Here is a 13,411-nt window from a genome sequence, read left to right on the forward strand (position 1 = left end):
AAAGGCAGTCATTTGCCATCTTGTAGAATTTTTCAAAGCTAAATTTTCTCATTGAACAATTCGTTATTCTTTTCCTCCAACTTCGAATTATTCAAAAAATATGAAAAAGTTTGAATTAAACAAGAAATTTTAACATTAAATTAGAAACTCTTTCTCGAGTGGAGTTCGTAAAAGTTCAAATCATCCAAAATTCGAATTGACCAATTTCTACTGCATGTTGCTGGACCCACCTCTTTAGCGCGAATCGCAGCACACATATGTAGTATCACTTTTATGAAGCCATGGAATGCCTCAACATTTATCTCTGGCCTAATTTGTATCATTAAGGAAGAAACAAATAGCCTCAATAGTCCGAATAATACTCATATGGAAACAATAAGACTGGCTGAGGCCAGGTGGTTACTAATCCATGTGCCTGAATGATGTCCAAATGCATATTTAAAGGAGGCCAAGTATGCTTATGGCCCTGGTCCGCAAGTTCGGTGAATGGGTGGTCAAAAAATTTGTGTGACAAAAAGAGGGGAAGGAGTGATTGTGTATAAATAAGTATGGTCTGCAGGTGAAAAAAAATTCACACCATCAATCTGCCTTTGATGTTGCCCAGGTCTTTTACGACAAATTTTCACAGTTTGAGTTGGTGTATTGCTGCATTGTCGACTTGGGACATGATGGAAGAAAATGCCCTGTCATGGAAGAAAATGTCTATTGATGGGTAAATTATGGTCATCAATCCTACTGAGAGAGTTGGCTGAAGTTTCATTTTGTTTGACCCACAGCACTGCTGACCCTAATCCATCACAAACTTTTTTGCTGTAAGAATATGGCTTACGCACCAGAGCCGTCTTAAGAGCATCATGGGCCTCCGGGCCAAGTGATTTTTCTGAGGCCTTATTAAACAAGTTTTCGAAAATTTCAACCAGATCTCATTTTTGAGAGGCCGTGCCGTAAGACGAGCAATTTGAGCACTCGTTTTAGTTATTATTTGATATCCATATTTTTTACTGGGCATCTTTCTTCAGCCACCTCGCTGGGCATTATGTCTCCCGTGACTTTTGTATTTATATTTATCAGACAAGACCCAACTACGTTTTCAACGCCAAAATTGAAAACAAAATTAAACATTATTTCATTCTTTAAATTTTGGTTCCAGTCCGAGTATGGATAAATTGGTAACATGCTTTTTCTGAGGCTTTAAATTTGAGGCTTGCTTCAAAACATGACTTATTTTGTGTTGTTTGACGCACAAATTTACGTCAAAGGCAGATCAAATTTGACTGTTACCGTGAACAGTGATACGAAGCACCGGCTGTTGCCGCATCTTCTCCATCATGGGACTCATTTGAGTTTTAAAGCAATCGACATGGCTGTATACAGATTGATAAGTTATTGAATGGATATAGGAATTCGACTGGCAAACCCGACTAAAAATTTAACATTCTTTGCGTTTGCTCGAAAATTCCTCCAGTGTCAGCGAATCGGAAGGCACTTCCAACGTCATTCGGTGTTGAGTTCGCGAAAAAGTCGACAGATGGCAGCACGCCAGTTATGCTGAGATTGTCTCTCAAAACTTGATAGTTTTTTGCATCCTAGGATATCAACAAAATAGAAACCGTGACAAGAAAATGGGAAAACAAAATTCATCGGAAATATAGATATATTTTTTGAAATATTATATTAGGCATACCATAAAAGTCGAACGTGTCAATTTTCTAATATATTCAATATCATTCCGTTCGTTGATTTGTTGTTGGACAAGACAGTCAAGTTGATTTCCCAGTTACTAATAGATCCTAGGCGGGAAAGTTTCCCCCATCAAAAGATGGTGTCAAGAGACGAGATGTTTCTCTTGGCTGGTAATTCGATCAACTTTATCTGGTCAGAAAGACCTGTAAAATAAAAATAAAAAAACACCTTGCACGAGTCGATGCTTGCAGAGCGTGTTTCCATACGCCATAGTGTTATGAAAATTGATCCTGCTTTCATTACCATCAAGTGATGTTTCATTATTATTGTTACTTCGCCTGGCTGATCACCAAAATCAGATATGAAAGTGAAGGGTTCTTTCTCTTATGTGTGCCACTGAAAGAGAAAAAAATACTATTATACTTTCTTTAGAAGGGTTTTTATTTTTTGTCCATAATCTTTTCTCAAAAACATAAGTAGAAATCTTTCGGAGGGGGAGAGATTTTCTACTTATCTACGCATTAAGGCGTTGTAAGTTGAGATCGTGATTGGAAATTTGATCGGGATTCTGAGATGGCGCTGTGTACAGTATATACACCGTATGAAAGCTCTCTTCCACCTTCCTATCGCATCTTTGCTGCTTACTACTGCATTTAACCTTCACTACAAACATAACTTTTTTTTTTCTTTCCAAACATGCTCTGTTTTGGAAGAGCGCACGTGATCGGTTTGGGATATTATAGAAAAAAAAAGGAAGGAAAACTTTATTTTTCAACATCGATATGCTTGCGAATCTATTTCTAACGCGTTTGTTTGTGTTCTATCCTTTTTTTCCATTTGGTGATTTTGTTTTGACATTGGCGGCCGTTTGGTCAATCCATGTGGGGTCCGTGTGGAATTGGTTCCCATAATATTGAATTAAAATTATAGGCATCAAATACGTTATCCATAGAAGATCTCATTTGGAATCGATACTTTATCCATGCCAAATTTTTCTTTATTTAGGAATTTAAGTGAATTTTTTTGATGCTGTCGGTAATTGTGGTTAGCCCTTCAATGGGGAACGTCCTGTATTGTTGAGTTTTTGGAGGTTCTGACGTGGTAACTACTTCATGATGGCCAAAATATCGACGTCGAATTCCTTATAAATTTGATTTGGTGACGCGATTCGGGTCCTAATTTTAGCTCTCGAAGTGTTCAGAGGAAGTATAATGATTAATTTTAAATCTTTTATACCAACCATTAACACAGCGATCCATTGCCGTCTTAACGCATTACCCCCCCCCCCCCGGTCACGGCTCTGGGACCTCAAGTTTATGGGGGGGGCTCGTAATAGTGAGATTTGGTACAATGATTTTCGAGAGTAGGATGTGAATTCGTAGGCAGGCTTTTTCAGCTGAGTGTAGGGCCCAGAACATTATTTTGCCCGGGAAGCGTAATTACAATCACTACTCTCTTAGTAACGCAGGAAGCATTAGCACGCCGGTGATTGGTTACTGCGAGCAAAAAAAGTTAGCAAGACGTCACGAGAGGCGGAGTTTTGGGCAAAACTGAATTTCAAAGTTCATTGAAGGCATTTTTTATTGAATCAGTCAATGATATCTGGGCGCTCTCTTCGCCAGCCGTTATTATTGTCTTCTCGATACACGTGGACCGCGTTTGATTGAAACAGAAGTAGAAACATTTTTTAGTAAATCAATAAATGACAGTAAAGATGAAAAAAAATTGGATGGGTTTCAGACCAAATCGAACGCACAACCTTCGGTACGTGAGTCTCGTACTATAACCATTACTCCAACGTTAGATATTGGATTCCTAGACAATTAAATGTATCTATTGTGTTAAACGTCGCCAGCAAAAAATTTCACCAGGAGTGACGTAATGATTCATCACTCATTTCGGTCAATCACAATGCGCTAAATTTCTACAATGTTAGCTAGAAATGTAGGGATTGTTTATAAGCGCCCAGGAACTTCTGATGCCGTTGGGATAGCCTTATTGCAAATTTTCAGTCCTCAAATAACTGGCTGGTGCTTAAGTACAGTATTTGGATAATGATAAAATTAATATATCTCTCGATTAATTTATTAACGCTGTTACTGGTGAATTTGTGAGCGATGTTTTTCCCGACCGGTACAGCAATCAGGGATTTACCAATCGATTTAGTAGAGCACTGAAGTGTTCTACTAAATGTGTGCCCAAAAAGGATCTGTGGGTGTTCATGAATGTAGTTCAAAACCTGCTTATCTATAGAATGAATATCTTTGTACCCCGTATTTTTCAATGAAATGACAACCAGACTCCGAAAGAAAATGTATATACATAACTGTTCATTTTTAAACTCCTTAGACCAGAGATTCTCGACCTTTTTGACTAATGGAGCCCTTTTTTGGTTGATGATTTCTATGGCGGATCCCCATAGTTCCCTTTAGCTTTTTATTTATGGAATTTACTGATTTATTTTCCTCGAGCGGTCGCCGGGCTTTCAAGGGCATTCCGGAGCACAGGTTGAGAACCGCTGCTAGACTGTTTTGTTTTCCTTCTATGACGAAGGTTACGTAGGCATAGCTGAGATTTTCATAGTGTTTCAACTCGAATAGAAATGGTCTCAACCCACTTTAAACAGTTTGCATCAGCAAACCTGACTATAAGAATTCGCAGAAAAGATGACATCCAAATTCGATTTATCCGAATATGGGGCACGCAATAAGTGTTTTAATCTCGTAGAAAAGGACCTAATTTTTGAGGAAAAAATCTAGACTGAAATTGAAGAATTTTTTTTTGTCTTGAAATAGTCTTGTACAAGTATAAATTATATTTCGCGTTACTAGTTTGCCCCGATCTCGACTTATTATTCGAGACTTTCGATGTCTGTGTGTCCATGTCATCAACCGAAACAGCTAGGCGATAGGTCCGAACAGTCGAGCCTTAATTTTGCTCATATATTGAGGTTTTTTCCACCTCCAATAATCTGTTAGGCTTCGGATCAGCTCTGTAAGTGAAACTATCTTAATGAAAAGTAACGTGACGGTTCATCTCTTAACTCGCTGAGGTTTTCAAAAAAAAATTTCTGATGGAGATTCGAAGACCGCCATTTCTCATTAATCATCGAAGTATCTTCGTTAGTGAAGTCAAAGATATAATAATATACATGGAAAAAAAAAGGCCGAATTCATCATTTTTCTTCTCTTCTCATCTGTTGCTTTACCGAGGTGGTCGAACGTGGAAGAAATGTAATAAAAAGAAAGAACCCTATATATATATATTATATCGCCAATGATAAGTGGTCTCGTAATTTCTGGCTCTTTTTCGATCACGTCAAAGTTCGTCACGATCTCTTTTGATGGTCGTTCGTATTCAGACTCGACACCATCATCCAAAAAAAAAACCTCCCAGTTTTGCCCACTCATAGTAAGTAGAAGAGAGGAGAGGAAAAAAAATGGTTGTGCGTATATGTTGTATGAGAGTGTGTCTGAGACTTCAGAAGAGGTCGTTAAAATTCTGAACGAATTCATTTGACTGGACCATAAAAAAAAAAAAAGCACAAAAACTACGAACTACCGTTGCGTATGACAGCAAATCGGCTACTACCTTGCACTTTACGTATAACCAGTTCTTTTTCTCTCTGCCCAGTGACGATTAAAATGCAGCCTGTGTAGTATTTGCCGTACTTTATCCGCTAGTTCATAAAGTTACTCCCCAAATAGTCGGTTGTGCGACTGAACTATTATTCAGTCTCGGTAGCCGGTGATAATCTCTCTTTTTTTACGTTTCGGAAACGAATAATAAATAAAAATAAATGATCTTCGGAGGAAAGAAGCGTTAAATAATGACGAGAATTTCGCCTATACGCTTAAACGATAGCGCGATAATTTTCGGACTTAATTTATATATGACGACGTATTTCTGGTTGTGGAATGCCGCTGCAGTTTAATGAGAATTAGTCGTATAATGAATTTTTTTTTCCTTTTCTTTTTTTGATAGGCACTTAGTGTTTCATTTTTCACTGTATAGCTTGAGTTATTTTGAAATTTGTTTTGCGATTTTGTTCTATTTACGGCGTCGTCTTGTATAACGCCTCATAACGTAGGATCTTGCAACTATTAAATCAGTATTTACTGTTGGCAGTGTATGGCCATTTGTTAACCGGAATGGCCTTTTCTTTTACGTTGAAAATGACACGTGGGTCATTTTTATATGAATTGATTGTTCTGATTGTCTTCGAAAATTGCCAATTATCATTCTAATAGATCTTCTACGTGCGAGTCACTATTGTATTGGATTAGAGTTATAAATATCTTCAAGGTAAATATCTATCAACTTTTGACTGATGTCAATAGTTGTGTTATGCATTTCGGGGGTCTATGCTGTTTGGTATGATGATTCGGAAATTGCCAATTAGAAGTCCATTGAGCTTCAAGAGTGCTTGGATAAAGAACCAATTAATCCATTAAGGCAGTAGTTCCCAAACATTTGCCACTTGTGGCTCCTTTGCTGTGAGAACATTTATCTGTGGCTCCCAGAATAATCTAAAATAATAATCACTGTATAGGTATAGGTAATCATCAATGCCGACAGCTCTTGACAAAGGTTGGCGACGCTCTTAGGAGCCACGACCCTTACTTTGAGAAGCGCTGCAAACGTTCTCTAAATGAACTGGAAATCGGGATTCCAACCTACACTATTTTTTTTTCAAATTCATTTTGCTACCAATCACTTTCGGGGGGTTCAGGCTGTGTTGGGAAAATCGTAAGATGTTACTCTGATCACAGCCGTCATCGGCAGGCTCCCACATCCTGTAGCAGGGCCTCTTGGTTGGGATTTTTGGTGGGCTGCCCCAAGCCAAGTTTGTTTACCCCTTCGTAGTGAATTTGTTTTTGAGACAACTTAAATATCAGAATATATCGCTGTATATTGAATTATAGAATAATTTCTGGAATCATTTGCTGCCATATTTTTTCTGAATTTCGTTAAGCACTTTTCCTGATTGTACGTATTGTTTTGAAATTTTAGGAACACTGCGAACTTGAGCGTTCTTCATGGCCTTTTATCCAAGTATAACGACTATCAGACTCGTTGTAACGACCTGTCCGCAAAAATCAATAACCTGAATGAGGATCTCGACGAAAATCTGGTAAGTATTACCTTATAAAGGTGCGCGTTGATCGCAGTTGCATGACCTGATATCGTCCTACTTCATTATTATTTTTTCTTTTCTTTTTAAAAAAAGTTGAACGATGCCGAACAAACTTCGAGTCTTCGGAAAGAGCTCAGGGAACTCAGACGAAACGTCAAGAGGTGGTTCGGGCGCGAGTTCTTCAAGACGTTGAAGCCCCAGCTCCTGATCCTGGAGAGGAGATTGTTCCCGGATTGCGAGGACGACGATAACGACAGCGGCATCGTTCAGCACAGCGATGACGAGGATAAAATGGTGGCCAGAAGGTAAATGCTTACATATTGAACACTCTGTATGTTTGAAAGTACAATTATTATTTTTTTTTGTACCTTAATGAGTTCGAACTTTTACTGTACAAGTGGCTTTTCAAATCATTTTGTGTTTCCTCGGTTATGACTAGTCTGCTGCCTTCCATCTCGGCCATTAAGTTTCTTTCAGTTCCTACCCGTTGTTGATTGAATTTTAATTTAGTGCCTTATATGCAGTCCGAGTGGTGCAGTGGCAATATTTTCTTCTACCATCATGGAGGCTACCGTCAGGCCCATGGGTTCGATCCATATTCGATACACAAGTTCTTTCCCTACCGAGCTTGAGACGATCACCGATAGATGGGACCTTCATTGCCGACCCAACTCGATCGGTATGGTGAACATTAATACACACATAAACACAAGTTTTTATTATATATATAGGCTTATAAGCTAATGAATCGATATAACAATTTTCTCATTAAAAATTTTTTTCAGAATTTATTATTTTTGTAAATTTAAATGAATTTTTTTGTGTAATTTAAAAAAGAAGCCCCCCCCCCCACCCTAGAATTCGTGGATAAAGAAATTTAGCTTAATAACAGTAGAAGCCATGACCCCACCTTCACATACTGCAGCTGCGCCTCTGGGCTAGGATCTTCCGTAAGCTCTCGATCATATTTTTCATGGGCACCACTGTAATGAATTTACAGTGCGAAACACAAGAAAAGGATAAAAACTATCCCAGCCCCCCCTAGGCTGAAGATCCTTGTCAGCTCCATCCTGGTGGGCGTCATGATTGGTTAGAGGTAGTTTAATGCAAGGATGCCCATCTTTTTTGGGGTTTTTATGACTACGAGGGAAAACAATATGACCGCATTGGGAGAGGAAAAACTGTTTTGTGTCACACTCAAAGTATAAACGATAGCTGATGCGCTTTGAAGCAGTATAGCTATATGACCGGAGTCGGTGTTCGGTAAAGTAGTAGCGCCTTCTTATGATCCTATTGGTATATGTTGTGTACATTAATATAAGGCGCTAAATTGAAATCAGATCTACAAAGAGAAGGCTGGAAGAAAGATTTACACACTCGATGGCTGAGATATGGATGTACACACACCATCTGATCATGAGTATCTCGACACCCGTGAAATTTTGTGGATAATTGACTACACGTATATTTTTTATTATGGTGGGAAAGACTGGTATGAATGGTGTGGTATGACTGCCACATGCCTTTGGTTGCTACTCATGGTGCTTTACCAAGGTGCCATGTTGTATTATCATGGACCACTCTGCTCTTTGGTAACATCACGTTAAGGCAAGGGTTCTCAAACTTTTTTCCATCCGTGGTGCCCATGTCAAAGATTGGCGGCGCACAATTTGTGAACCCCCAACGTTAAGGGTATGTTTCTCCATGATTGAGCATTAGCTCATGTTGCTCGTGCTGTACGTAGCTGATTTCTTTAAATGGCTGTTCGGGAATTGTCTTGTTTGGAGCTATGGTTGAAATTCTATTGAGCATCTTTCGGATTAACTGGAACGTCGACGTCAGACTTCGCCTCTTTTGCAAGAATGTCATGGTCCGATCCAAATATTTATGAATATCCTTTCTGAGAGAGTGATAGCTATGATCACACAGTAAAAAGGTGAGCCTATTTATTAACATCTGCTGTGTGGTCCGGTAACTTGAAACACCGAATTATCCGGATATTCGTGATCATATGTAGTGTATCTTAGATCGTGCATATGCAAATTTTAACATATTTGTTCGATATTACATACTGTAAATTTAATGGAAGAAAAGTGTGACTTTCTTTTAATTGAATGAATTAGTTTCATCACTGAATACCAAAGTTTGGGGTTTTTTTGAAAGCATCAAAACTCACGAAGCTGCCGGATACCTCGAGTTCGTTGCATCTGGGCCAATAAGTTCAGCCACCTTTACTGTCTTTATTACAGCCGCACATTCTCATGATTGGACTAAATCAGTTCTTTCGATTCACTTGATCGTTCCCCTTCACTTTTCGGCCTTTATATTGCTTTTGCGTGTCAAACAACCATGTTAACGGGCGGAGATGACCCGGGACCTTTTTCGTGTATGAATCCGCCACAATACACAATGTCTGAACGACCTCCCAATACTTACCATACATATTATTTATTCATTTATGTATGTACACACTCATAACCGTGACTGACAGGCAGCATCAATGTGGGCAATTTTTTTTTTCTGTCTATGGTAGGGACACGAACCAATCGCGCCCCCGAAACTAGCAATAAAAGGCAATAAAAATCGTTTTTTCCAAGTCACTACTTATTAAAGGTTCTAAAAGAAATAGTTGGGGATTACACCAGTGCATATCGTATATAAGGGAAGAGGGCTTCAACAAGTACTTCTTTGTATTCGCCCACCTTCCCTCCTTTTTTTCTGGGCTCGAGATATATTCATAGCATTGGTTAGTCCTTTTTAGCCGAAAAAATGCCCACCAGCGTCGGGGCAGAGGATATAATACCTCCCTATTATTTTGTCACGCTGTATCGTTGGCAATAAATTATAGAAATGTGTTGTTCCCTCTCTACATTATTACATGCCTTACAAACAAGGGATGTTTAAAAAAAAGAGAGAAAAGGTGGTAATTTTTTTTGCGTATTTTCTGGCCTTTCTTTTCATTTTGTAGGCATTGAATCGTTGTTATCGGTGTATAACACATGCTGACCACTTTAAAAGAAGCCCGAGAGAGAGAATATTTTTGCCTCCCTCCCCTTTAAAAATGAGGGGGGGGGAAGCAATCTCTTTACCCTCCCCAAAAACAATAAAATACATAAATGTCCGGCGTTTTTTTTTTTAGAAGCACGCTTTGGGCTTTTTTGTGTGCGAGGGATCATATCTTCCCTCGATATTGCGATATTATGCATTTTATCTCTTGTTGCGTGAATAATAGCCTCTAATTTCTTAAGATAGTTTCGGTTTTTCGCTTTTGATGGCTAATATTTCAGTCTATGGGATACTGATGATGACTTCGGAAGTGTGAGATGAGCGTGCGTGATTGGAGGCGATAAATGGTTAGGCAATTATGTTTTGTGTACTGAAATCTGCGCATGTTATGTAGCATGTATATGCGGCACCTGTTGCTATCTTTGACCTCTGGGTTTCTGCCCGTTTTGACATGTTTTGTCCAGATGCGTGGTATCTCATAGAATTGCGTTTTGTGTTTAAATCAAGGCATTTATAAGGTTTATTTCCCCTCCTCGCCCATGCCAGTGATATTTTGGATTTTGTGTACGCTGGGAGTTCGCTGATGTTGCATACATTTTTTGGGAGTGTGATTGGATGACTCAAAAATGAAATGTTTCTGGGGCTGGCTCTGAGAGCTTAGAATGATTTCAGTGCATCGCTATCTGACTATCTCGGCCTTTTTCGTCTTTGAATAGAGCTTTGGGACGCAGCTGGTCTACAGTAGTTTAAGGTAGCGTTACAGTAGTTAAGGTTGGCTTGCCTTCCTATAACGTCAATATGAATCGAGATTATTTCTGAAAACCACGCAAATGTCCTGAAATAAAAAAATTTTTACCACTAAATATGTCATTAGTTAATTGGAAAACATCTGGCTTATTGCAAAGAGAATGGATTAAACCATTCTGTTTGATGACATATTTTATTATTTAATTATTTATTCAATAATTTGATCACATATTCCTAATAAATCCGTATGATATCCATGACATTCGTGCCCGAATTGGTATTCAAACCCAGACTTCCTCAGCCGAAAACTGTCACGCTAATTACTCGACTGTCAGGCGGATATATCGAAAGGCTAATTAGGAAAGTGGACTTATTGCGATAAGCTAGGATGAAACAAGGTTCTTTGAGCAACCGATCACAAATTGTCTGATTAGCTTAAAGCTAAATAGGCTCATCACAACGAGCGTAAAAAAATATTAGACTAAAATTGTTAACTAGATAATTTTCCGATTAGCCTTCATTACAAAATATTCAGGCTCTTCGCAATAATTCACTTTTATATAGGTTGTTAAATTGGTCCAGGTGTAAATTTTGACTAATAGGCAGTTTTAATTTTGAAATAGTTAAACATAATAGGGTAAGTTTGCCTTCAAAGTGCATCAACTATCGTTTGTATTTTGAATGTGGCCCAAAACAGTTTTTCCTCACCCAACGCGGTCATATTTTTTTCCCCCAATGTAGTCCTGAAAACCCCAAGAATGGGCGTCCCTGCATTAAACCATCTCTAACCAACCATGACTTCCACAAGGGTGGGGTTGACAAGGCTCCAGTCTAGGGACCCTGGACGGTTTTTATCGTTTTCTTGTTTTTCGCACTATAAATTCATTACAGTGGCGACCATGAAAAATATGACCTAGGGCTCGTGAGATATCCTAGCCCTAGAAACCCAGCTGCAGAATATGGGGGGGGGGGGGGATGGCTTCTTTTGACAAGCTAAGACCATCTTCTTATCAAGTTAAATTTGCTTATTGTTGACGATTCTAGGAGTTTTTTTTTGTTTGTTTCTGAAATTAAAAAAAAACAATATTCAATTTAAAGATACAAAAACAATAAATTAAAAAAAAATTAATGAGTAGTTTGTTAATGGTTCATTAGCTTATATATATAATAAAAACTTGTGTTTATGTGTGTTGTAATGTTCGCTTTATGGCGTTCGTTCCGTGATCCATGAGAAATTATTCTTGTTTTGTATCGTTTATGCACGTGTAGGTAGACGAGCCAACGTCCTTTTTTTTCTCTTTCTCTTCTCTTTGCCATTGTACTCTGCCCATGGGCACACCCTTCATAACGACGCTAAAAGAAGTCTAGTTATGGATATTCAGTTACTCCTCTCAACGTGTAATATACAGACATGTTCTTCCTTTTTTTTTTAATCTTCCTTTTGGACTAAAGTGATTTATGTTCGTGTGGCTATAAAAAAATCCCTGGACATATCCGCGTTTTAAAAAGAAAAATTATACAATTTTTAATGCTTTTTTGATAAATGGCGGCTAGGTAGAACCGACTAAATTAGTGTATTTAATACAAGGAGCTTTTTTTTTTTAGAACTATCAATCGTGTTTCGTTCATGTGTATAGCGTGGAAGATATATTAAGCACAACTGCTTTGTTAGATTTTTTTTCACGTCAACTCATACATTTAAGTCGATTTTTTTTTTGTCTCTGGGGTAGCCTATATCATGACATGCATCAAGTGGAGAGAAAAAATTTTAAGAAAGCCAATGGTTTTTTTCTGCACCTGCATTTAAATCCATAGGTTCTTCAGTTCGAGGAGTTTTCTACTTTGAAGCCGATCCGTCGGTCATGAGTGTATCCCATTGACTGCTATCTTACGGGGTCTAGGGTGCCATAGTTGCAGTAATTTAACTTATTCGAGTATCACGCGTCTTTCATTATCCCGATTTTTCCGTGGTTTTCCTGTTTCCAAGGCGTAAAGACTGTCTGTCGCTATCATTAAAGTCTTGTCGGATTTAGATTAGGTCACTGAACTAGTATACCACTCTCTCTCTCTCTCTCTCCGACGATGAATGCATTAGCCTATTAGAATTTGTTTCTTCAAATAGATTTTCGGTCTCCCCGACGAATACTATGAATTTTCTTTTTCTTAAAAAATATTAACCCTTTAGGCGGCGTTGACGATATGTCTATCTTCCTTAAAAGCCTCTTATTTTAGCATTGATAAACCCAGACATTTTGTAAAGGTGATTTCTCAATGAACCCTTTTACCCCACATACCCTTTACTTTTCACCTGCTGTAAATCGGAAGAAAGCTGGATCTAAAAAAAGTTAGAGTATTTTGAAGAGGAGCTTATGTAGTGATTTTTGTTGTGCCGCTTAAAGGGTTAAAACATTTTGAAGGGTGCTTCAAATTTTCAAAATTGGAGCAATTTTCATCAAATTTTCAAAATTGAAGCACCACATTCGTGAAAAAAATTGAACGGGGGGAGGGGAAGTGTGCTTGTAAAATTTTAGATAGCGGCAAGACAGACTCGTGCAGATTTTGGAAGCCCGGGCAAACCATGATGGCAAGAATTTTGAAAACTCCTAGTTTAATTGAATGAGCAGTTTGAAGAAAGAAACGAAAATTGCTCGATAACGAATGAATTCAACCCGATTTGCAGATGTTAGTAAATTAATACTAAGAGTCTGCTGATAGGTTGGCAAAAACTGGGTACCGTTTACTAATCCCCACTAATATGACGAAGTTTAAGGTACAATTTGTTTCTCGTAAAAAACCAAGTTTTAAAGTTCAAAAGTTTTTTTTTTTACTTTACGAAAA

General features: G+C 38.2%; 1 protein-coding gene across 2 annotated transcripts in view; it reads left to right on the forward strand.

Annotated features, from left to right (window-relative positions):
• LOC149081769 (uncharacterized) overlaps positions 1 to 13,411 on the forward strand; it is a 380,853-nt gene that overhangs the window by 350,005 nt on the left and 17,437 nt on the right. For both annotated transcript variants that reach the window (XM_089237205.1, XM_089237207.1), the window contains 2 exons: positions 6,697 to 6,817; positions 6,914 to 7,125. In XM_089237205.1, the coding sequence (XP_089093331.1) occupies positions 6,697 to 6,817; positions 6,914 to 7,125 (333 nt within the window). The remainder of the gene's footprint in view (positions 1 to 6,696; positions 6,818 to 6,913; positions 7,126 to 13,411) is intronic.

Source organism: Pholcus phalangioides, unplaced genomic scaffold (assembly GCF_987345545.1).
Source record: "Pholcus phalangioides strain wild (caught in Gottingen) unplaced genomic scaffold, Ppha-v1.0 ptg000009l_1, whole genome shotgun sequence".
NCBI lineage: Eukaryota > Metazoa > Arthropoda > Arachnida > Araneae > Pholcidae > Pholcus > Pholcus phalangioides.